This window comes from Mandrillus leucophaeus, unplaced genomic scaffold (genome assembly GCF_000951045.1).
Source record: "Mandrillus leucophaeus isolate KB7577 unplaced genomic scaffold, Mleu.le_1.0 Scaffold105, whole genome shotgun sequence".
Lineage (NCBI taxonomy): Eukaryota > Metazoa > Chordata > Mammalia > Primates > Cercopithecidae > Mandrillus > Mandrillus leucophaeus.
In genome coordinates, this window is record NW_012098654.1 from 794233 (window position 1) to 818236 (window position 24004).

The window sequence follows — 24004 nt, forward strand, 5'->3', positions numbered from 1 at the left end:
CGCGCCACTGCACGCCAGCCTGGGCGACAGAGCGAGACTCCGTCCCAAAAAAAAAAAAAAAAAAAATTTAAATGTTTTTTATCCTTCAAATAGGCGACCCATTCTCATGATTTAAAACGTAAAAGGAACAAAAGAGCCTACGGGGCTGGGTCTGCCTCTGGCCACCTCGTCCCTTGTCACACAGGACCCCTTGGCAGCTGCGTCCCATGTGTCAGATCGGACTCCAGGTCTACAACCACAGGGCGGGGCTTCCCGATGGTGGATGTGGACAGGTGGCGCTGCGCCTGCTTTTCTCTCTTCATCTACCCCAGGGATCATCCTCTGTAGGTTTGGGTCTTAGTTCACTGGGCTGCCATGACAAAATGCCATAGCCTGGGCAGCTCAGGCACAACAGAAATTTATTTCTCACAGTCCTGGAGGCTGGAAGTCTCCAGGGACTTGGGTCATTCCAAGATCAGGGATGGGCAGATTCCGTGTCTGGTAAGGGCCAGCTTCCTGGTTCATAGTGCTTCTTGTGTGACCTCACGTGGTGGTTGGGGCAAATGAGCTCCCTCGGGCCCCTTTCATGAGGACATTGATCCCGTTCATGAAGCTCCACCCCCATGCCCTCATCACCTCCCAAAGGCCCCACCCCCTAATACCATCACCCTGGGGGTGAGGATTTCAACACATGGGAGACACAAACACTCCGTCTGAGTGGCCGTATGTGAAAGGTTTCCTTATCCTTTCCAGTGACTTCCTTCTCAAGGCACTCCAGTGCAAAATTATTATTATTTTTAGAGACAGGACTTTGCTGTGTTGCCCAGGCAGGAATGCAATGGCTATTCACAGGCACTATCATGCTCACTGCAGCCTCAAACTCCTCCTGGGCTCAAGTGATCCTCCAGCCTCAGCCTCCTAAGTAGCTGCGACTACAGGCACATGCAACCATACCTAACTTTTTTTTAGAAAATTACTTTCAATGGCTAGCCAGGTGGAATTGAACATTCTTCTTCTTTTATTAGAGATCTGGGGCATCTCCAATTGATTCTCATTATAAACAATGCTGTGATGGGCACCCTTTCACTTAAACATTTTCTGCATTTGGGATTATTTTCTGGGCCCGAGGACAAATACTTTTATATATGATCCTAAGTGTTTCTCGGTACAGCAGTGACTGGCCTGGCCTTTGGCACCTCACAGCGTCCTGACCAACACTCAGAATTGACTTATTTTTCATCTTTGCTGAATAAATGACACAAAAGATGACCTTGTGTTTGAGCCACGGGGAATGTGAGTCTCCATCTCCCAGAGGACTGCCATGACTTTCTACTGCAACGATCACTTCCTTAGGATGTTGATAGCATGACACTGAGGCACCCTCAGGCTTCCCAGGGCGGGCAGGGAGCAGGTGAGGGAGGGGCCTAGGCCAGCTCCAGCATCACTGGCCCAGGTGATCTTTACAGCACCCAGACAAGGGGTGACACATTAGGCAAGCATCCCAGGGCACACAGAGAGTATGTGGCAGTCACTTCAAGCCCTGGTGTGTGCGTCTGTGTTCTCCCACCTACCGCCTGCCACCCCTAAAGCACCAACGTGCAGCTCACCCACCTACACGAGGACTCACCGAGGTGGGGCAAACATTCTAGCTTCGCGACCCACCTCAAACCCAGCACCTGCTTCTTTGGAGGTACGGCTGGGAGCCTCTGTCTGAGCCCTCTCCCAGGTGCAGGGACTGTGTGACTGCATCTGGGGCTGGGCAGGAAAAGTTCTAGAGCTGGTGAGGGTGGCCTGATGCTTCCCCATTCTGGTTTACATGGCCTTGTCCTCCAGCAAACCCTGCCCTACTCACAACAGGTCACAGTAAAGCGATGCCTGGAACTGTGTCTTTCTCCCGCCAAGTCAATGTACGTGGCTATGGCACCACCCATTGGCCAAAGGCTGTAAGGGCAGGGCTGCACAGAGCCAGGCAAGAATTAGGCACAGCCTCTGGGCAAGGCAGTGCCCATCTTGGAACGAGCCAAGCATTGTCTGCAAGACATAAAAGTGGAATGAAGCCAAGTGTGTGTTGTTTGAGGCTGATTAAGTACATTACGGTATGCCATGTAGACACAGATCAAACAGACCTACAGGCGCATGCTTTTCCGGGGCAGTGGCCTTCCACCTCCCTGCTTTGCAGCTGGTTTCTGGCAGCATCTGTGGGGCTTCTCAGTGCTGGGTGCACAGAGGGGAGTAGGTCAGAGGAGTCTGGGTTCTGGCTGAGCGGACGGACGAAAAGGAAATGAGACCATGCCACATGGCATCAGGTGCTCTCAAGACAGCCCAGAGATGTCAAGGCAGGGCATGACTTCAGATGAGAGGCATTTGAGCTGAGGCCTAGAAGACCAGGTGTTAGGCAGGAGGAGGTAGGGGAAGCATTGGTACCACAGGGAGAGGAAAGAGCAGCAGAGAGGAAAGAGCAGCAGAGCAGAGCGGGGAGGTGGTGGGGAGCCACCAGAACACAGGGACGCAGTGGGAGACATGAACAAAGGTCCAAAGAGGCAGGCTGCCAGGCCTTGCAGGCCAGGATGAGGGGCGGGTCCAAGGGCCTCTCAGAGGAGGCACAAAAGCAGGTTCACTCAGAGAGTGACTTGAGGCAGGACGAAGGCAGAGCGCACCTCTTTGTGCTGTCCCTCGGGACACCCCTCATGCAGACCCATCCAGGAGCCTTCCCCACAGCACCACGGGGACACCTGGTAATGGCTTCAAGCCTGTCCTTCATAGAGCAGAAGGCCACTGATGACCCTTAAGCTTGGTTCTCTCCCAGCTTAACATACTAAAGAAAAAAGTAGGGCCAGGCGCGGTGGCTCACGCCTGTAATCCCAGCACTTTGGGAGGCCGAGGCGGGTGGATTGCAAGATCAGGAGTTCGAGGCCAGCATGGCCAACATAGTGAAACCCCGTCTCTACTAAAAATAAAAAAATTAGCCTGGTATGGTGGCACATGCCTATGGTCACAGCTACTCAGGAGGCTGAGGCAGGAGAATCGCTTGAACCCAGAAGGCAGAGGTTGCAGTGAGCTGAGGCCACACCACTGCACTCCAGCCTGGGCAACAGAGCAAGACTCCATCTCAAAAAAAAAAAAAAAAAGAAGAAGAAGAAAAGTAATATCTCCCAGGCATCCACACGGGAGTCTTGCCACGGTCCCATTTCACTATCAGGAGACCCTGTGGGAGGATTTTGTTTCACTATGTGGCAGCCTGGGAGGCTGGAGAGGTGGCTCTGTGTGTCTGATGGGTGCAGATGGCAGGAGCCAGGACCCAGGACGGCTCTGATTTGCTGGTGGGCGGCTGCTTCCCAAGAGCTGACGGGGCTCTGGGCCAGACCCAGGGAGTCCATGAAGGCTGGTGTGATCCAAAACTTCGATACATAGACTGACAAGTATTTGCGCTCCATAGGAAAAGCTCCCAGCAGCCAGTGCCTCGGATGTGCCCCACACCTCCTGCTCCCAGGACTGCAGGAGCAGGAAAAGCCCCACCCTGCCCTGGGACAGAGCCATGAGCTCCTGATCAGCACCTGCCCGGAAGTGCCCTCTGCCATGCTCTCAAAAGCAATCGGCATCACATGGCCCGTGAGGCACAGGTGCCCCAGCAAACCACAGGCACGGGGTTCCTCATGGCCACAGGGCTTCCAGCCAGGACAGCAGCTTCAGAGGCAGAGCCCAAAAGAACAGCTCTACTGCTTACTAGCTCTGTGACTTTGTGCAGCGACACAACCTCTCCATGTCTCAGTCTCTGTAAACACAGGCAATAAATGGTCCCAACAGGCTGCTACAGAGATTCGAGGGGATAATGAATGGGAAGAACTTGGTGCTTAGGAAACGCCCGGGAGACGCAGGGACAGCTGTCTCTCTGACATGCGGGGATAAGGCAACTGACAAACGTGGAGTGCACAGACCATGCCCAGCACCCAATGAGGGCCCAGAGAGGGCACGGTCTCATCACCGTGCCCAGCCACGGCCATCTCCTGCCTGACGGCAGCTCTGAGGATGCAGCTGTCTGGAAAGCCACCTAACTGTTCTAGGCCTCAGTTTCCGCACTTGTAAAACAAGGTTAAGAACAGTGTCTGTCTCAGCAGGTGGCTGGGAAGACTACACAGGGAAAGGAAGGGTGAGCCCCAGCACAGCCACGGGCTCATCGTAAGCGCTGGTGGAAGCTCTCCGTGACAGTGACGGTGCCAGGCCCAAGTTCCCAGCATTCATCAGATAATGCCTAAGCATGCTCTATGCCTCAGTCTGGGGAAACCAAGGGCAGAAGTCCTGCCTGCCTTCATGGGGCTACCACTGCGTACAAGGTCAGGAGTGGAGAGCAGCTGGAAACAGGGAGGGAGCCAGGCCATCAGGCGCACGACTGGACATCGTGTTTTGTTTTTGTAGGAACAGGGTCTCACTCTGTCACCCAGGCTGGAGAGCAGTGATGTGATCTCAACTCACTGAAGCCTCGACCTCCCTGGGCTCAGGTGATCCTCCTGCCTCAGCCTCCCAAGGAGCTGAGACTACAGGCACATGCCACCACACTCGGCTAATTTTTGTAGTTTTTGTAGAGACAAAGTTTCATCATGTTGCCCAGGCTGGCCTCAAACTCCTGAGCTCAAGTGATCTGTCCATCTTGGCTTCTCAAAGTGCTGGGATTACAACGTTTTTATGTAGAGCCTGGAAGAGGTGAGGGGAGGGCCCTGTAGATATCTAGGGAAAGCCAGTGCAAAGGCCCAAGGCAGGAATGCACCCAGCAAGTCCAAGAAGCAGCAGAAAAGCCAATGTGGCCAGAGGAGAGTTGAGAAAGACATGTAGGAGGCGAAGTCCCAGAGCCACGCTAGGCAGCGACAGGGACTCGTGTGGACGTGCCTTTGACTCTGGGCAAAACAGGAGATCTGGAGGGCTCTGAGCAGGCAGTACTGTGCTCTGACTCCACACGTCCCTGGCTACTGGTGGAGAACAAGGCGGCAGGGACCAGCAGGGTGACCTGTCAGGAGGCTGCTGCAGTGATCAGGTGATCGGGTGATCAGGAGAGCAGCACCACTGGACCCAAAGTGAGGGTGGGCCTGGGGGGCTGTGCTCAGATCTGGACTTCCTGGAAGGTAAAGCAGTGGGATCTGCCCCCAGAGCCTCATGAGTGTGGGAGGGAGAGAGGCCGACAGAGGCTCCAGATTCTGAGCCTGAGCACCTGGGGGTTGCAGAGACCATTTACCGAGGGGAGGGAGGCTGGAAGAAGCAAGCCCGGGGCACGGACAGGAGTGTCGTTTTTTCGCACATCAAGGCCAAGCAGGCCAAGAAGGCATCCAGATGGGGCTGGTCAAGAGGCCTCAGCCAGAGACAGAACCTTGGGACTTCCAGCCACAGACTGGAAGGCACCACTAGGGAAGTGTGGATGGGGGGGGTCCCCTGCCCCACCCAGGGCCCTAGCAAAGCCCTTCTAGGCACCGGGACTGTTCTCACCCCCACACCCTGGGGCTGCCTGGAACTCAGAGACCCCTTCCTGAGCCTAGAATTTCTGGATCACCATCCTGGGGACCAGCAGCCCAGAGGCTTCTCCAAGCCAATGTGTCAAAACTGTCCCTCCAGCAGCCCCAGATCCGGAGAAGCAAGGAGGGGCAAGTGTTCAAAGTACAGGTTTAAGGCATAGTCACAGCCCAGACCTACCAACTGCCTCCCCAGGTGGCCTCAAGCAAGTGTTCAATCTCTCTGTACCTCAGTTTCCTCATCTATGCAATTGGGATAATAAAAATAACAACAGCAGCTGGGTGCAGAGGCTCATGCCTGTAATCCCAGCACTTTGTGAGGCCGATGTGGGCAGATCACTTGAAGTCAGGAGTTCGAGACCAGCCCAGCCAACATGGCGAAACCCCGTCTCTACTAAAAATACAAAAAAAGTAGCTGGGTGTGGTGGTACACGCCTGTAATCCCAGCTACTCCGGACGCTGAGGCAGGAGATTCACTTGAACCTGGGAGGCAGACGTTAGAGTGAGCCGGGATCGCACCATTGCACTCCAGCCTGGGTGACAGAGTGAGACTCTGTCTCAGAAAATTAAAAAAAAACAAGAACAGCTACCTCTCTGGGGTGTTGTGAGGATTCCATGAGCTAAACTTTAGCTCCTAAAGCATTTTGGAGCTTTGCAGAATGCCAAGTGCTGACCAAATGGCAGCAAAATAATTCTGCGATTATGAGTGATAGCATCACCCTCTTCGCCTTCCAAGCCCCTCCTCCCCATCTTGGGGACTTTTCCTTCCCCGTGTCCATCCTCTCCTGCCAGGGACCCTCACTGTCTCTCTCTGGAAGGGTGCAACAGGAATTTGGGACTTGGCCCTCACCCCTGCCCCGGGCTCTCAGGCTCAGGCCCATCCTCCCCACAGCCACCAGAGGGTGCTCTCTGAACGTGACTGAGCTGCACCGGAGCCTCGGGTCCAAGGAATCAATCCAGCCTCAGCCCAGTCATCCATCCCTCCTAAACCAGGCGCTGCCAGCAAACTCACTCCTTAACCAGTACCACGCAACGTCCCCCACATCCACATCCAACCATCCACACTTACCGTGGCTTGGTTCATTCTACATATGCACACGCACGCACACACACACGCGCGCACACACACACACACAGCTTCCACTCCTCCACTGGACACACACTGCCCATTGTTCCAAGCTGAATGCATGTGCCATGCTCTGTATGACTGTGTCCCCCCAAAATTCCTGTGTTGAAATCCCAACCCCCAAGGGAACGGTAGTAGGAGGCAGGGCCTTCGGGCGGTGATGAGGGCATGGGGACAGACCCCTCACAAATGGAATTAGTGTCCTTATAAAAGGGCCTAAGAGAGCCCCTCCTGCTAAGTGAGGACACACAGGAAGTGATGTGATGTCTACGAACCAGGAAACAAACGGGCCCTCAACAGACACAGAATCTGCCGGCGCTCTGATCCTGGACTTCCAGCCTCCAGGGCTGTGAGAAATACATTTCCGCTGTTCACAAGCCAGCAGGCTGTGGTCTTAGTTCCGACAGCCCAGGCTGACAGAGCCAGCAGCCACTTCCTGCATCTCACCAGCGTGGCTCAGAGCTCACAGCGCCCCCGCTGGTCCCTGGTCTCTGATGTGGCTTCCACTTGGCCTCTTGATAGAGTGGCATCATGCCCGTGCCCATGGTGGGAACCTGCACCTCACACTCCCACTCTCCAAGCTGGGGCTGAGTCTTCCTCCTCTCTGCCTCCCTGGAGGCCACAGCAGGTGTGCTAACCGAGCCCCACAGTGCAAAGGCTGCAGCTGCAGCACCACGGCAGACGCTCTGTCCTCAGTACCCAAGGGCTGGCTTCTCCCCCACAGCTGACCTTCAGAGAAAATGTCCCCTCCCCAGAGCTGGGGATGGCTGAATGTCCTACAGCAGCCCTGAGGTTGACACTAGAGACCATGCCCCTTGTCCCCAGCTTTGGGGTCACAGGGCCCTCCCCAGCTGCACAATTTTGGGGCAAGTGGAGAGCTGCCCCCATCGTGGGCACAGTGGTACCAGGCCAGTGAGCTTCAAAGCCAGGAAGTGGCCAAGTCACAGAGAGCCACAGCACTTGCCATGGCCACCAGGGTTGCTCAGGGCAGAGGTGGGACCTCCCCTACGTCTGCTGTGTGGCCCCTATGTCTCAGCTCTTGGCCATTGCAATGAAGTCCACCCCACGCAGGCAGGGCATGCTTCTGATCAGGGCCAGGTTGGCAGGGGACGCAGCATGGCGGGCAGTGGTGGAGGGAGGGCCTGTCAGCTTGCTTGACGCTTCATCTCTGGTGGGTTCCCACACCTCCTGGCTGAGGCCAAAACCAAGCATAGCTCTGAGGGTCCGGTACAGAACTGCTTGGGCCCAAAGTTCCCAAGGCCCAGTGCACAAGGGGAGGGAAGGCTGCAGGCCTGGCTCCCCGGGGAACTCCTGTCCTGAACCCATACTGGTGCGGCCTCCAGGGCCCAGAGGTATGGGGCCCACACCCTTACCCCGTTCTGGCTGTTGCAATGCCGGGTGCTGATGATGGCGCCTGCCTCCTCGATCATCTTCAGGATGGTCCCCCCATGGACATTGCCGGCCACGTTGGCGTCATCTGGCCGCATGATCCTAGGGCAGAGGAGAAGCAGGATGAGGCCTCTGGAGAGGATGCCATTCATGCAACTGTCACAATCCAAGGAGGGGAGAAGGTCCCCAAAGGGCTCGATGGCTCCTGGAGGAAAGAGAACCTTCTCCATGTCTGGGCTCTTCCTAGGTGGTGTGTTCGTCAGGGTGCGGCGCCATCTGCCAGGCCACAGAAGGGGCCCTGAGATGCTGTTTCCACGACAGAGCAGGAGGGCAGAGGGGCACTTTCTCCCCCTGAAGCCACAGGTCCCCGGCCTGCCCTGGCAGGGAAGGGCTGATGGTAAAGACCTTTAAGCAGAGCCACAGGGCAGGAGGTGGCGACTCAGCCCTTGGGGTTCCCAGTGACCAACACAGACTGTGAAAAGCAAATTCCCAGGACCGCCACCACCCCCATCAGGAGTCCCAGAGGAACCAGGTAGCCATGGCTGTTCTGAGAACTAGACATCAGTCACAGCTTCAAGACCCCAGGCCCTGTCAGCAGGTGAGCGCCCGCCCGCTGCGCGCTGAGCTCCTCTGCGGGTCCCGGGAGGGCAGTGTGCAGTCAGGCCCTGGATTGAGGGCAGGGAGCTCTCCTAGGTCCAAAAGAATGAAAACGCCACCTCACTTCCCCAAAGAGGAACAACTTCATCCTTGTTGTGAGAACTGGCAGTGTGGGAGCTCCATGAAATCTCTGGAATCCCAACAAGCCAGCTTGGCAGTCCTACCAGGGCAAGTTGCCTGGCATCTTCCCAGACAGCACCTGCCTGATGAAAGCCACCTTCACAGGCCAAGGCCTGGAGATGAGTGGCAGGCAGTGGGCACAGGTCCAGGGTACAGCACCCACCTGCAGCTTGTGCAGCCTGCCCGGCCCTGTTGGCCAGTGTGGGGGCCCCAGGAGCAGCGTCTCCCCAGGTCTGCATCTCTTCCCCGCTCCTCTAGCGGCTCCAAGGCTGAGCAAGTCCCTCCCCCGAAAGCATTCCTGGCTCTGGCTCTTACTCACTGAGTAACCTGGGCAAGCTGTCAGAACCCTCATTCCTCCATGTGCTCATCTGTACAATGGGCAGAACGACAGCACTGAGACAGCACTGCCTCACGTGACTGTGGGAGATCATACAGATCGCGTGCTCACCCCACGACAGTGCTGGCACATGGTACACGGTAGACAGTCCACACGGTAGATAGTCCACACAGTAGATAGTCCACACGTTAACCAGGAGAATTTTTCCCTCTCCGGTAAGTATTTAGCCAACCTAGTTGGAAGCTCCAAGAAATCCAACCTCTGGCCACAGGATGCCACTTCTAGAGCAAATGACCACGGATGTCCTCCAGCGACTGACAGCTGCCCATCCCCAGTGTCACCCCTCCACCCTGGGTGAGAGTCTATTATGCAAACCAAGGCCATTTAGGCCAACTGGCTTCTGGCCCTGAGGTCAGGCAGGGCCCGAGGTTCTGCAGGAGGTTCAGGACAGCGGCCTGTGGAGCAGGAAGCACGGCGTGACACACGGCAGCCAGGGGATCCCCAGAGCACACAAGGGCCTCATTTGGCTTCTCAAGTGTTCACGTTGAAATACCTCTGTTTTTAAAAATTGAACTTACTCTATGAAAGGTTTTTGGGTTTTTTCATCTGAGTTACCAGGTAGCCAATTATAAGTCACAAAATGATTCTATCAACCTCTTCCCTTTGTTTTCCACTTAGTAGGAAGGGCCTTCCCTGCACCAGCTGCAGGGGGCAGAGGGTCCCTTTCCACACAGGCCTGTCCTGGAGGCACCAGCCAAGGCTGTGGGTGGGTGCGGAGAGCAGGGCCCAGCCCCTGGTTCTAGACACTGAGGAAACATCAGCCCAGCGTTTCCCAGGAGCACCAGAGCCGCCCGCCACAGCAGCCTGAATGACCGCTGCAGGCCTCACTTTGTCCATCTGTGAAGTGGAGCCACACACAGCAGGTTGGCTCCCAGGAATGACACAAGGCCAGGGAGAGGAGGCGCGGGCCAAGGGCTGCAGAGCAGCAGAGGAAGTGCTTTCATGCGGCAAGCACCGGAGACAGGACAGATAAGCGGGTAGTCTTTAAGACAGAAGGCCAGGGACAGTGCCTGAGGCCCGGGGAAGAGCCTAGAGACACCTGGCAACAAAGTGAGGACTCGGCACTTGGTGCTGTGCCATCAGGAGTACATGCCAGGAACTGCAGACTGCATACCAGCCGGCTGCCACAGGCCTGGCCACCTTTCTTTGGCACCTCGGGTCCTGCACCAAGGACCATCCTAACTCCCCAACTGACCACCCAGGAAGCCAGCCCCTGCCCTCAAGGTCAGATACAACTCTCCCCCATAGGACTTTATTCCTGCCTGAGGATTGTGCTGTCACCTCCAATGCATGAGGCCCAAAGCCCAACTCACTCACCCCTTCCCTCTTCCCAAATCAGATACCTTCCCTCCAAGCCGGGGTAGCCAGTGAGTCAGTGAGTCCCGGCCTCAGTTGGAATTCCTTCCCAATCAGCTGCTCCACACCTGGCCCCTCCCTCTTCCCCTCCCTACCTCCCTCATTCCTTCCAAACAGCTTAGGAGCAGCTGGGTCCAGCCAGCCTCCAGGACCCATACACAGCTCTGTCACTCTCTCAGGCCCTGCCCCATGGCCTGGCCAAGGCCAAGCGTGTCCATCCCAGGACAGGGTCCATGACTGCCTCCGTCTCCAGGCAGGCAGGGGTGACAGCCAGAGGAGCCAGGGAAGCAGCTGCCTCTCACTGGAAACTTTGTTTTCCCATTTCTAATAAAGACACGGGTACCGAAAGCAGTTCACGTTCCTCTTCACTATTTTTTTGTTTGTTTCTTGAGACAGGGTCTCACTCTGTCACCCGGGCTGGAGTGCAGTGGCACGATCTCGGCTCACTGCAACCTCCGTCTCCTGGGTTCAAGCGATTCCCCTGCCTCAGCCTCCTGAGTAGCTGGGATTATAAGCACGCACCACCATGTCTGGCTAAATTTTGTATCTTCACTAGAGACAGGGTTTTGCCATGTTGGCCAGGCTGTCTTGAATTCCTGACCTCAGGTGATCCGCTGTTTCGGACTCCTAAAGTGCTGGGATTACAGGCATGAGCCACTGCACCCAGCCCCTCTTTACTATTAAAAAACTGAAATACAGGCTGGGTGCTGTGGCAACTAGAGAGGCTGAGGCGGGAGGATCACTTGAGCCCGGGAAGAGGACATTGCAGTGAGCCATGATTGCACCACCGCACTCAAGCCTGGGCAACAGAGTGAGAGGCTGTCTCAAAAGAGAAAAGGAAAATTGAAATATATTTGGCTGCCAGGTACAGTGGCTCACACCTGTAATCCCAGCACTTTGGGAGGCCGAGGCGGGCGGATCACGAGGTCAGGAGATCGAGACCATCCTGGCGAACACGGTGAAACCCCGTCCCTACTAAGAAAAAAAAAAAAATTAGCTGGGCGTGGTGGTGCATGCCTGTAGTCCCAGCTACTCAGGAGGCTGAGGCAGGAGAATGGAACCCGGGAGGTGGAGGTTGTGGTGAGCCAAGATTGCGCCACTGCGCTCCAGCCTAGCGACAGAACGAGACTCCATCTCAAAAAAAAGTAAACAACCTTGCCCTTTGCTGTCCAGCAACTCAGCAGATTCTTGGTCCCTGCGTACCACGTGGCCTTCATACCTCTCCTCCTTTGCAGAACAGAGCAGAAGGTGGGAGCAGAGTCCTGGCACTGGACCCTCTGGCTTTGAATCCTAGTTCTGGCACTTAGCAGCTGCAAGACCTTGGACAGATTATTTAACTTTTTTTCTGTTTGAGTTTCTTCATCCAGAAGATGGGGGTAGTGTACTTACTAGACATAGAGTAAGGATGAAGTGAATGGGACAAGTGCTTAGAATAGGGACTGCACATCATAAATAATATATGTTTTTTAAAAAAAAAAAGAAAGAAAGAAATATATTTGGCTGCCAGGCGAGGTGGCTCACACCTGTAATCCCAGCACTTACAGAGGCCGAGGGGGGCAGATCACTTGAGGTCAGGAGTTCAGGATCAGCCTGGCCAAAATGGTAAAATCCCATCTCTACTAAAAATACAAAAATTAGCAGGGCGTGGTGGTACATGCCTGTAATCCTAGCTAGTCAGGAGGCTGAGGCAGGAGAATTGCTTGAACCTGAAAGGCAGGGGTTGCAGTGATCTGAGATCACGCCCCTGTACTCCAGCCTGGGCGACAGAGTGAGACTGTCTAAAAAAAAAGAAAGAAAAGAAAAGGAAAGAAAGAAAGACAGAATGAAGGAAAGAAGGAAGGAAGGAAGGAAGGAAGGAAGGAAGGAAGGAAGGAAGGAAAGAAGGAAAGAAGGAAGGAAGGAAGGAAGGAGAGACAGACAGACAGACATTTGTCTATCTCTAGGATTCCTGGGGTTAAAAATTATCTAAAAATAAAGACACGTGAACACCACACAGGCCAGCCTGGGCAGCGGCACAGGCCTGGCCCCGTTCTGGAGGACTGTTTGCCTGTTTGCCGCTGAGTCTGACATGTTATTCCTCCCCCAGCTCCCATCACACTAACCTGCACTTCCAAGCCCTCCTCTGATCCCAGAAATTTCAAGGAAAGACAGAAAGTTGCCTGGGGTGGGACCTTTCCTACGTGGCTGCCTTCTCTCTCTGGGCCTGGCCCCCAGTATCCCCCACTCTATCTTCCACCTGCTGGGTCCTGGCAGCCAGTCACCTGGGCTGACTGCATGTCTGGAATGTCACCCGCGCCCACAGTCCCGCCCTTTTTCTGTTCTAGCTGCTCCTGTCCAAGATCAGAACCATGTTTGTCCAGTCCTTGTAGCATGAGTGGCAGGTGCTGGGGCCCAAGGCTAATGGACGCAGATGCTGCCAATCCCCTCTCAGCCGCCCCACTCTTGGCTGGTGTCCCCTCTGGAAGTGGCATCCAGCTGATGATGAGGGCTCTGAGGAAGCTGAGCACACATGGGTCAAGGTGCCACTCCCAGAAGGGTGCCACTCCTCCTGATCTCCGGGAAAGCTTCCCAGAGGAAGTGACACCTTGGCCAACTCCTAAAGGGTGAGCCAGGAGCAGAGGTCCGAGAAGGTTACGAGGAGAGGGAATGTTCGGGGCCCAGGGCCAGGAGTGCCCGGCGAGCTCTAGAAACAGAAAGCAACCCCACAAAGCTGGCGCACGGCCCAAAAGGGGATGAAGAAGAGATGGCCTGAGACAAAGTCTGAATCCATCCTGAAAGGAGGGGAGGCTGGGGAGGCTGAAGCCCAGGAACCAATCAAACACTTTGGGGAGGTCACCTCCCATGACCTCTGCACTGGCCTCTCACCCCCCATGGCCTCTGCACTGGCCTCTAGACCCCCCATGGCCTCTGCACTGGCTTCTCAACACCCATGGCCTCTGCACTGGCCTCTAGCCCCCTCCATGGCCTCTGCACTGGCCTCTAGCCCCCGCCATGGCCTCTGCACTGACCTCGCCCCCCCATGGCCTCTGCACTGACCTCTCACCCCCATGGCCTCTGCACTGGCCTCTAGCCCCCCCATGGCCTCTGCACTGACCTCTCACCCCCATGGCCTCTGCACTTGCCTCTTGCCCTGGCTCAGATCCTAACTAGCCCTGACCGCACACAGCCCCAGGAGTGGCTCTTCCTAAGCAGGAGTCTAGCCAAGTCACTCCTTTATCCACACCTTCCAGGGCCCTTCCTATCGACAGAATAAAGGCTTAACCACCTAGTAAGGCATCCAGAGCTCTCAGGGATCCAGAAATTTTCCACCTCAACTCTCACTGCCCTGCGGGGCTCAACCTGCACCTGCCAGAGCACCGCTGTTTACCAGGCACAGCTGGCCCTTCCCACTGTTCTACCTGTCCCAGCAACGTCTGACCCGCCCTTTGTGAAGGACAGGGCACCATTTACGAATAGGGGAGTGTAAGCCAATACCCCCTCACAGAGGGCACCCGACACCACACATGGTTAAACCAAGCACATGCAAGGGTACTCACTGCACAGCCGTGTATAACACAGGACACGTGCCAGCGCCTAGATGTCCACATAAGGACATAAAAGTAACAGCCACACATCGGAATATTGCTCAGTCTTGCACGAGGAGTAGGAACCTTCTCAGAGACCAGCTGTCAGGTGAAAAACAGCGAGGCACACACTCATGGGAGCAAGGTGACCACCCGGGGTGCAGGGACGACCATTCCAGGAAGGAGGTGTGGGAAACCAGAGGCCTCCATGGCCCCCAGAGGAAGAAACTAACTACTGAGCAGAGACCTCGGTGAGATGCCTCTGTGTCTTTCGGATGCCTTTAAACCATCTCGACCCGTTCAAATTAATCAGTGGTCTTTGAAAATGCTTCAGCCGGGCACGGTGGCTCATGCCTATAATCCCAGCACTTTGGGAGGCCAAGACGGGCAGATCACAAGGTCAGGAGATCGAGACCATCCTGGCTAATGTGGTGAAACCCCGTCTCTACTAAAAATATAAAAAAGTAGCCTGGCGTAGTGGCGGGCACCTGGAGTCCCAGCTACTCGGGAGGCTGAGGCAGGAGAATTGCTTGAACCTGGGAGGCAGAGGTTGCAGTGAGCCGAGATCACGCCACTGCCCTCCAGCCTGGGCGACTGAGCAACACTCCATCTCAAAAAAAAAAAAAAAAAATAATAATGCCAGGCATGGTGGCTCGCACCTGTAATCCCAGCACTTTGGGAGGCCAAGACGGGCAGATCACAAGGTCAGGAGATCGAGACCATCCTGGCTAATGTGGTGAAACCCCGTCTCTACTAAAAATATAAAAAATTAGCCTGGCGTAGTGGCGGGCACCTGGAGTCCCAGCTACTCGGGAGGCTGAGGTAGGGGAATGGCCTGAACCCAGGAGGCGGAGCTTGAGATCGCGCCATTGCACTCCAGCCTGGGCAAAAAGAGCGAAACTCTGAAAAAAAAAAAAAAAAAAAAAAGAAAAAGAAAAGAAAAAAGAAAATGCTTCAAGGCACAGCTCAAAACTCAGATCTCATCACACACCAGAGGCTGGCCAGCACTCATCCCAAGAGCGCCTGCAGCAGCGGCCCTGGGGTCCAGCCCATCGCCCTGGGGCCCAGCCCACCGCCCGGCAGGACAGCCTCAGCCTGTTCTGCAGTGGGAGTGAGGCAGGGGATGCATTCCCGGAGTGGAGAGGGTGGGTGCCTGGAACAATCAACGGGAGCCTGGCAGAGAGAGGAGTTGCTCCTGTCCCCTGGCCTCGCAGCAGACACCCTGAGGGCTGGCCATGCCTCCTGTGCCCTGGGTGGAGCCTGAGTACTGGGTTGAATTGTGTCCCCCAAAAGATATGTTTGAGAACTAACCCCAGAAACTATGAATGTCACCTTACTTGGAAAGAGTTCTTTGCATCCAGATACAATCAAGATGAGGTCGCCGTGCCTTAGGGAGGGCCCTAACCCAACAACTGGTGTCCTTATAGGAACAGGGAAATCTCGACATGAGACACAGGAGGTCCAGATGAAGATGAAGGCAGAGACGGGAGCAGCCTCCCGTCAGATGGGAGCATGGCCCTGCCCACCGCTGGGTCTCCAGCCTGAGGAAATTGCTTCCAGTTGTCACCCACCACCTGGTTTGTGGCCACGCCCAGCGGCCTCTGCTGCTACCAAAGAAAGCAGCACTGAGTGGCACAGCGGAGCCTCGAGGCAGCAGCGGCAACGCCCTCAGCTCCGCTCAACACCCTCAGCCCAGTTCAGCATCCTCAGCCCCGCTCAGCACCCCTCAGCCCAGCTCAGCACCCCTCAGCCCAGCTCAGCACCCTCAGCCCTGCTCAGCACCCGCCACCCACACCTGGGCAGCCCCGGACAGGCCCCTGTGCAGTGACCTTGGCAGCAGCCCTGCAGGGCACTGAACCCTGCCTGCCCCTTCTACAGCCCAGCACACGGCCAGCTGGGAGTGCCACCAGTGTCTCTGACTCTGACATAAAAATGTCAGTGCTGGCCGGGCGCAGTGGCTTACGCCTGTAATCCCAGCACTCTGGAAGGCTGAGGCGGGCGGATCATGAGGTCAGGAGTTCGAGACCAGACTGACCAACATGGTGAAACCCCATCTCTACTAAAAATACAAAAAAATAACTGGGCGTGGTGGCAGGCTCCTGTAATCCCAGCTACTTGGGAGGCTGAGGCAGGAGAATTGTTTGAATCTGGGAGGCAGAGGTTGCAGTGAGCCAAGATCACGCCATTGCACTCCAGCCTGGGTCACAGGGTGAGACTCCGTCTCAAAAAAAAAAAAAAAGGACGATGACTATACTTTCATGGTCAGGCGTGATGGCTCACGCCTGTAATCCCAGCACTTTGGGAGGCAGAGGCAGGTGGATCACCTGAGGTCGGGAGTTTGAGACCAGCCTGACCAACATAGAGAAACCCCATCTCTACTAAAAATACAAAATTAGCCAACCGTAGTGGCACATGCTTGTAATCCCAGCTACTTGGGAGGCTGAGGCAGGAGAATCGCTTAAACCTGGGAAGCAGAGGTTGTGGTGAGCCGAAATTGCGCCCACTGCACTCCAGTCTGGGCAACAAGAGCAAAACTCCGTCTCAAAAAAAAAAAAAAAAAGTCAGTGTTAAAATGAAAACATTACTGCGTGAAACCCAGGGTAACCAGGGGTAGGTGAGCCTTGCTTCCTTTACTCCACAGTGGAAGCTAAAGTGCCCACCTGAAGGTGCACAGCCAGGTAGGGGTCTGGGGTCCAGGTGGGTCAGGACGGGGTCTGCAGGGCAGGCAGCTCATTACTTCCCCCTTCTGACAAAGGCCTCAAACCAGAGGTCAAGCACCAGGTGCGCGTGCTCCACCCTCACCTCAGCTGGAAAGCTGGGTGGGACAGAGGTGTCTGGGCAGATTGTTCCCGATCATGGGGCCGCAGCTGCCACTCATGGCTGGGGGCCACCACCTGGGGCCGCAGACACTCGGAGCTTCCTGCAGGAGCTCAGCAGAGGCTGCCTTGGCCAGGAGTAGACAAGGGACAGGGGTTGCTGTTCCTGGAAGAAAAGGAGAAGTGGGTCTCCTTATGGCATGGGGAGATGGGGGCCTCACACCAGGCAGCCTTGAGGGACAAAACAGGTGTTTGGATGAGCATGGGGCCTCAAAGTCCAGGCAGAGGCACACGTAAACGCCTCCTCTATCCATGGGGGACTCTGCCAAATGGAAGCTCAAGCAGCCCTGCTTCTCCTTTTTTTTTTTTTTTTGAGAGGGAGTCTCACTCTGTCACCGAGGCTGGAATGAAGTGGCGTGATCTCAGCTCACTGCAACCTCTACCTCCCGGGTTCAAGCGATTCTCCTACCTCAGCCTCCCAAGTAGCTGGAATTACAGGTACACGTCACCATGCCCGACCAATTTTTGTATTTTTTAGTAGAGATGGGGGTTTCACCGTATTGACCAGGCTGGTCTCAAACTCCTGACCTCAGTTGATTCACCTGCCTTGGTGAAAGTGCTGGGATTACAGGGGTGAGTCACCGCGCCCAGTCCCTGCTTCTCCTCTTTGACTGGCTGCCTGAGGCAGTTCCGGCGAAGTTCCTTCCACCTGTAGACACGCCACTGCATCCCAGAAGAGGGAAGCGTGGGAGGAAGGGCTGGGCCAAGGAAAGCTCCAGCGACACTTTCAGGCCCCCAAGCAGCACAGGGGAAGAGGCCGACAATGGCCCTGAACTCCCAGCCTCCATTTTGGCCAGGAGCAGGGGACTGACCCAGGAGGCTCCTTGTGCAGCCCACAGCGCCCCCTCCACCGCAGATAGGAAGCTCAGCAGCGCTGGGAAACCGCAGCAAACCCAGCAGCGAACCCAGCCCAGCTGGCAGGAGCAGAGGGAAGCCTCAGGAGCAAGGCCAGAAAGAAAACCAGGTGCCTTTCTCCCCGGGGACTAGAGCAGGCAGGGCAGTGCCCTGGTCCCTGTCAGGGGCTCCCAGCTTACCCAGGCCTGCACTTCCTGTCCCAGCTTCGGCTGACCACCTAACCTTGGGGGTCAGTAAGAGCTGGGCCAGGCAGGTGCCCTACTGCCCTTCTTGGCTGCATGATACCAGCCAGCCTGCTGGGCACAGGGGCCGAGTTCCCTCTACCCAACTCTCCCCTCCAAATGTCCCCAAACAATCCACCCACAGTGGCCCCTGCACGACCCGGACATGCCCATGACTGGCAGTACCTGCTCAGCTGGAAAGCCATGGTGGCTAGGACATCCCAGGATCAGATGCAGAGAAAGGCGAGGGAGCGGGAAGCATCACACAGTCCCTGCCTGACCCAGGACTGTCCCAGCTCCCCGCCACACCGGGCTTGGTGGGGAGCACCCCCCACCCCCAGCTTCCTGAGCTGCCCGATCTGGCCAGGAAGAGGCTGCCTCGCCAATCCAGAGCGTCTACCAGAAACCAGTCGTCATAGAAACCTTGCTTTATAAATAATTACAGAAGAAGTAATTCTGTGAGCTCTTCCGGCTGCCGTGCCAGGAGATCAGGAAGGCAGAGGGGCCGCTGCTGAGCAGCCTCAGGGAAGCGGTTGTGAGGCTCTGCCTTCTCTGACAGGGCACAACACAGCCCCTTAGTCTTTCTCCAGGGTCTCAGCCACAGCCAGGCCTGGCCCTGTTGCCACCTTCTAGAGCTCCCTGAAATGTACACAGGGGAGGAAGGTCACAGGCCAACAAGGACTCCAACAGGTCCAAGCCTGCATCCTGCTGATGGAGCTGGCAACTAAAGCCTGTCCCAAGGGCCAGCTCCCTGGCTGAAGCAAAGTGGACAGGCGGTCCAGCCTCCCTGCTCCTCAGGCCACACCCCTGTCCTTCCCCTGTCCCCCTCTTCCTCCCTCCAACCCCCGCTTCAGAGGGTGCCCTGCCTGTCCTGGGGCCCAGCAGCTCCGCTACCCTTCCTCCACTTCCGCAGGCTCTCAGGCTGCCAGCTGCTACCTGTGGGCCCTGTGCCCCCGCACCTGTACTCTCTTCACTCTGCCTCCCCTTCTACTGGGTGTCAGAAAGAAAGAGGCCAAACAATCACGCGGCCAGGGTGCAGGCTACAGGGGGCCCAGTGCAGGAGGCGGGATGTGTTATCACCACTACCTCCCGCATTGCTGCCCCCACCAGGGCTGCTTTCCCAGGAATCCTGTGACCAGCAAGGGAAATGGAAAGTCCCCAGCCAGAGCGCAGGCCGCACAGCCGACTCAACCAGGCTGGACCCACGGGCCTCTCAGGGTGGGTCGCCCCAGCCTGGCCCCCGACCTCTGGGCAAGTTCCACACGTTTAGCTGTGAAAGAGAAAGTTAGGGCAGAGAGGGCTGATTAGGCAGACAGCCACTCCCGCTGGAACAGAGGGCCCTTATCAAACTTCTACATTCTATCTAACCAGCCGGCAGGCAGTGCTGGAGGGCTTCTGAGCCTGGGAAGTCACTCTGGTAAAAGTTAAATAAGTAAATTATTACCAAAAGGAGGCTGGGTACGGTGGCTCATGCCTATAATCCATGCACTTTGGGAGGCTGAGGCAGGCGGATCACGAGGTCAGGAGATGGCTAACACTGTGAAACCCTGTCTCTACTAAAAATACAAAAAATTAGCCAGGCATGGTGGCGGGCACCTGTAGTCCCAGCTACTTGGGAGACTGAGGCAAGAGAATGGCGTGAACCCGGGAGGCGGAGCTTGCAGTGAGCCGAGATCACACCACTGCACTCCAGCCTGGGCGACAGCGAGACTCCATCTCAAAAAAAAAAAAATTATTATTACTAAAGGGTAAGTCCTTTCACCTATGCGCAAAAAGAAAGAGAAAGACATTTTCAGCTTACAAACCCCACGCACGCTGGGTCCCACAGGGAGGCTGGTGCTGCCCCCACCCAGGAATGTTTAATGTCTAGAAGCTGGAAGAGGAGGGGATTCTAAAGGGATCCCACTGACCCAAAATGTCTCCCTGGAGGGTAAGTCAGGGGGCTGAGTCTGGCCCAAGCCTGGCAGCTAACCCTGGCTGAAAATGCTCCCTGAGCCCTCCCCACCCAGGCAGCCTGTCCAGGCCCAGGCCCAGGCCGTCAGCCTCCTCAGCCTCTTGGCTGCCCATCTAGGCCCATCATCCTGAGTAGCTGGCATCCCAGGGCCAGGGATCTTGAAGCCACAGCACCTCCCACCCTGGCACACAGGACAGGTCCTCCCAGACACACTTCCCTCCCCTGACCCCAAATAGCCCATTGTTCCTCTCAGCTCCCAACTCACTGTTTGGCCTTCTCCCCAAAACAGGCCCTGTTGACTTCCTTTCTGAGGACGTTTAGTGACAAGCTTCTCCAAACCAGGAGCATCGTCTCCCCACGTCTCCCGTCGGCTCCCTCCAGAAGCTGTAGCCAAATGGAACTCAAGGAATGAGCCTGGGCCCCAATACTGTGCCCTTTGGACTTGGCCTCATCCCTCCAGGTGGGCATTGCTGCCTCCCTAAGCAACCCTTCCAACTGGCCCAAGCCCAGGTGTGCTAGGCCCAACACCCACCCCAAATCAGGGAGGACCTACCAGGCTTCCATAGCAACACAGGTTCAAGCCACAACCAGACGGTCCCGCAAAGAGGGAGGACTTGTCAGATAGCTTAGCCTTATGAGCACATAATCTCAAAGTTAAACAACTCAAGGTGCTACTTCCCATCTACTAAATTAAAAATCATTTTAATTGACAAAACGAGATGTCTAGAAATGTTCATGGCAGCATTATTCACAACCACCCAAGGATGGAAAGAACCCGGCGTCCACCATGGATGGGTAGGTAAACAAAACGTGATAAATCCATACAATGAGATATTATGTGACCATAACAAATGAAGACCTACAGATCCACAGTAATGCACGGACCAGCCTTGAAACCACGCTGGGTGAAAGAAGTCAATCGCAAAAGGTCACGTGCCGTCTGATTCTGTGTATATTAAACGTCCACAACAGGCAGATCTACAGAAACAGAAAGTCGGCTGGTGGGGGGCAGGGGTTGGAGGACGGGAAATGGGAGTGACTGCTAATGCATGCAGGTTAATTCCGGGGGTGATGAAAATGTTCTGGAATTAAATTGTGCTGGTGGCTGCATAACCTTGTGAATCCACTAAGGTTCACGCAGAATTGTACAATCAAAAAGGGTGGACTCCATTAAGTTACAGCTCAGGAAAGCTGTTATAAACTACAAACAAGACAGGGTAGGGTAGCTCATGCCTGTAATCCCAGCATGTTGGGAGGCCGAGGCAGGTGGATCACCTGAGGTCAGGAGTTTGACACCAGCCTGGCCAACATGGTGAAACCCCACCACTACTAAAAAAAAAAAAAATTAACCGGGCATGGTGGTGTGCTCCTGCAATCCCAGCTACCAGGCAACGTGAGGCAGGAGAATCACCTGAACCCAGGAGGCGGAGGTTGCAGTGAGCCAAGATCACGTCACTGCATTCCAGCCCCGGCAACAGAGCGGGACTCCGTCCAAAAAAACAACAACAACAAAAACAAACAAAAAAAACTACAAACAACCGGATGCCAGAAGCTGCGGCCCCTCCCTCCACCAGCACTGGCCATGTGGGTGACGCATGGCAGGAGCACTGGAAACACTTTGCCCCAGAAAGGCACTCCCAAAATCTAGTCTAAAGAAAAACACATACAGCTTGGCAGAGACCTGCAGCCGTGGCATCTCTAAACCCAAACCAAGTAGAACTGGGTCAGTAGGCTGCGAGCATCCCTAAAAACATGCTTGAGGTTGTGTTTGGTTTCTACTTTTCCGGGGAAATGACCCACAGTTTTCTGCAGCTTTCGAAGGCATCTGGAAGCTAAAAAGTCAAGAGGTGGGCTGGGCACGGTGGCTCATGCCTGTAATCCCAGCACTTTGGGAGGCCAAGGCGGGCAGATCACCTGAGCTCAGGAGTTCGAGGCCAGCCTGGACAACATGGCAAAACTCCGTCTCTACTAAAACTATAAAAATTAGCTGGACATGGTGGTGGGCACCTGTAATGCCAGCTACTTGGGAGGCTAAGGCAAGAGAATCGCTTGAACCCAGGAGAAAGAGGTTGCAGTGAGCCGAGATTGTGCCATTGCACTCCAGCCTGTGTGACAAAGTGAAACTCCATCTCAAAAAAAAAAGAAAAAAAAGAAAAAAATCAAGAGATGGCAGCACTTCTTCCCCCATCCCTCCCACACCTGCCCAGGCAGCCAAGCATATAGCAAGAAGGTAGGAAATGAGACAGACGCCTAGAACTCAAAAGCACACCGAGCCCAGCGCATCAGAGGGCACTCAGAAGAGAGAATTCAAGGAGAACTCTGCATCGACGCGCCCTGGAATGGGAGGCCACATCCCTCTCCCCAACCGAAACTCACCGCCTCATGCTAGAGGAAGCTGGTAGGGTCAGAAACTTACATCCAGGCTCCAGAAAGATCTCTCAGAGTTCAATGTGAAAAAAACAAATGACCTTCAGCTAAGCATGGTCATGCACGCCTGTAATCGCAGCACTTTGGGAGGCTGAGGTGGGCAGATCGCTAGAGCTCAGGAGTTGGAGACGGGTCTAGGCAACATGGTGAAACCCCATCTCTACCAAAAATCCAAAAAATTAGCTGAGCATAATGGTGCGTACCTGTGGGCCCAACTACTCAGGGGGCTGAGGTGGTAGGATCGCTTGAGCCGGGAGGTCAAGGCTGCAGCGAGCCAAGACTGCACCACTGAATTCCAGCCTGGATGACACAGAGAGACCTTTTCTCAAGAAAGGCCAGATGCAGTGACTCACACCTGTCATCCCACCACTTTGGGAGGCTGAGGCAGGAGGATCACTTGAGCCCAGGAGTTCCAGGCCAGCCTGGGCAACAAGAGGAGACTCCATCTCTACAAAAAAAGAAAGAAAAGATGTTCAACATCATTAGACATTAGGAAAATACAAATTAAAATCACAGTAAGATACCACTACACACCTATCAGAATGGGTGAAATTAGAAGCCTGCACCAGGTGTTGGCGAGGGCGGGGAGGAACTGAAACTCTCGTCTACAGCAGCTGGAAACACAAAATGGCACAACCACTTTGGGAACAGTTCGGCAGTTTCTTAAATAGTTAAACATACACCCACCATAAACACAGCCACTGTACTCCTAGTATTTATTTCTACTCATATTTACCAATAAAAGCATATGTCCCTATAAAGACTTGTAGATGAATATTCATAGTGGTTTTCCATGTAACAGCCCAAAACTGGAAACAATGCAAACGTTCATCACCGGATGAACACATTGTGGTCTATCCATACGATGCAGCACAATAGAAAGGAATGAACAGGTGGTGGCTCACGCCTGTAATCTCAGCACTTTGAGAGGCTGAGGTGGGCGGATCACGAGGTCAGGAGTTTGAGACCAGCCTGGCCAACATGATGGAACCCTGTCTATACTAAAAATACAAAACATTAGCTGGGTGTAGCCGGGCATGGTCAGGTTCGGTGGCTCACACCTGTAATCCCAGCGCTTTGGGAGGCCGAGGCAGGTGGATCACCTGAGGTTGGGCATTCAAGACCAGCCTGACCAACATGGAGAAACCCCATCTCTACTAAAAATATAAAATTAACTGGGCGTGGTGGTGCATGCCTGTAATACCAGCTACTCAGGAGGCTGAGGCAGGAGAATCCCTTGAACGCGGGAGGCAGAGATTGCAGTGAGCCGAGATCGTGCCATTGCACTCCAGCCTGGGTGCAGAGCGAGAGACTCTGTCTCAAAATAAAATAAAATAAAATAAAATAAAATAAAATAAAGCCCAGCGTTTGGTCGGGCGCCGTGGCTCACGCCTGTAATCCCAGCACTTTCGGAGACCGAAGCGTGCAGATCACGAGGTCAAGAGATCGAGACTAGCATGGCCAACATGGTGAAATCCCGTCTCTACTAAAAATACAAAAATTAGCGGGGTGTGGTGGCGCTCGCCTGTAGTCCCCGCTACTCTGGAGGCCGAGGCAGGAGAATCACTTGAACCTGGGAGGCGGAGATT

General features: G+C 55.1%; 1 protein-coding gene across 3 annotated transcripts in view; it reads right to left on the reverse strand.

The window, feature by feature from the left end:
- The window catches only part of ACOT7 (acyl-CoA thioesterase 7), a 148835-nt gene that overhangs the window by 92281 nt on the left and 32550 nt on the right, over positions 1-24004 (reverse strand). Inside the window, exons 1-4 of one of the 3 annotated variants that reach the window (XM_011981211.1) lie at positions 22405-22432; positions 20542-20619; positions 20254-20372; positions 7974-8091 (exon numbers count right to left, since the gene is read on the reverse strand). In XM_011981211.1, coding sequence (XP_011836601.1) covers positions 7974-8091; positions 20254-20336 — 201 coding nt within the window. In that variant the 5' untranslated portion in view covers positions 20337-20372; positions 20542-20619; positions 22405-22432. Of the gene's footprint in view, positions 1-7973; positions 8092-18220; positions 18339-20253; positions 20373-20541; positions 20620-22404; positions 22433-24004 lie in introns of those variants that run through there. The other 2 variants (XM_011981219.1, XM_011981204.1) reach the window with 2 other exon arrangements.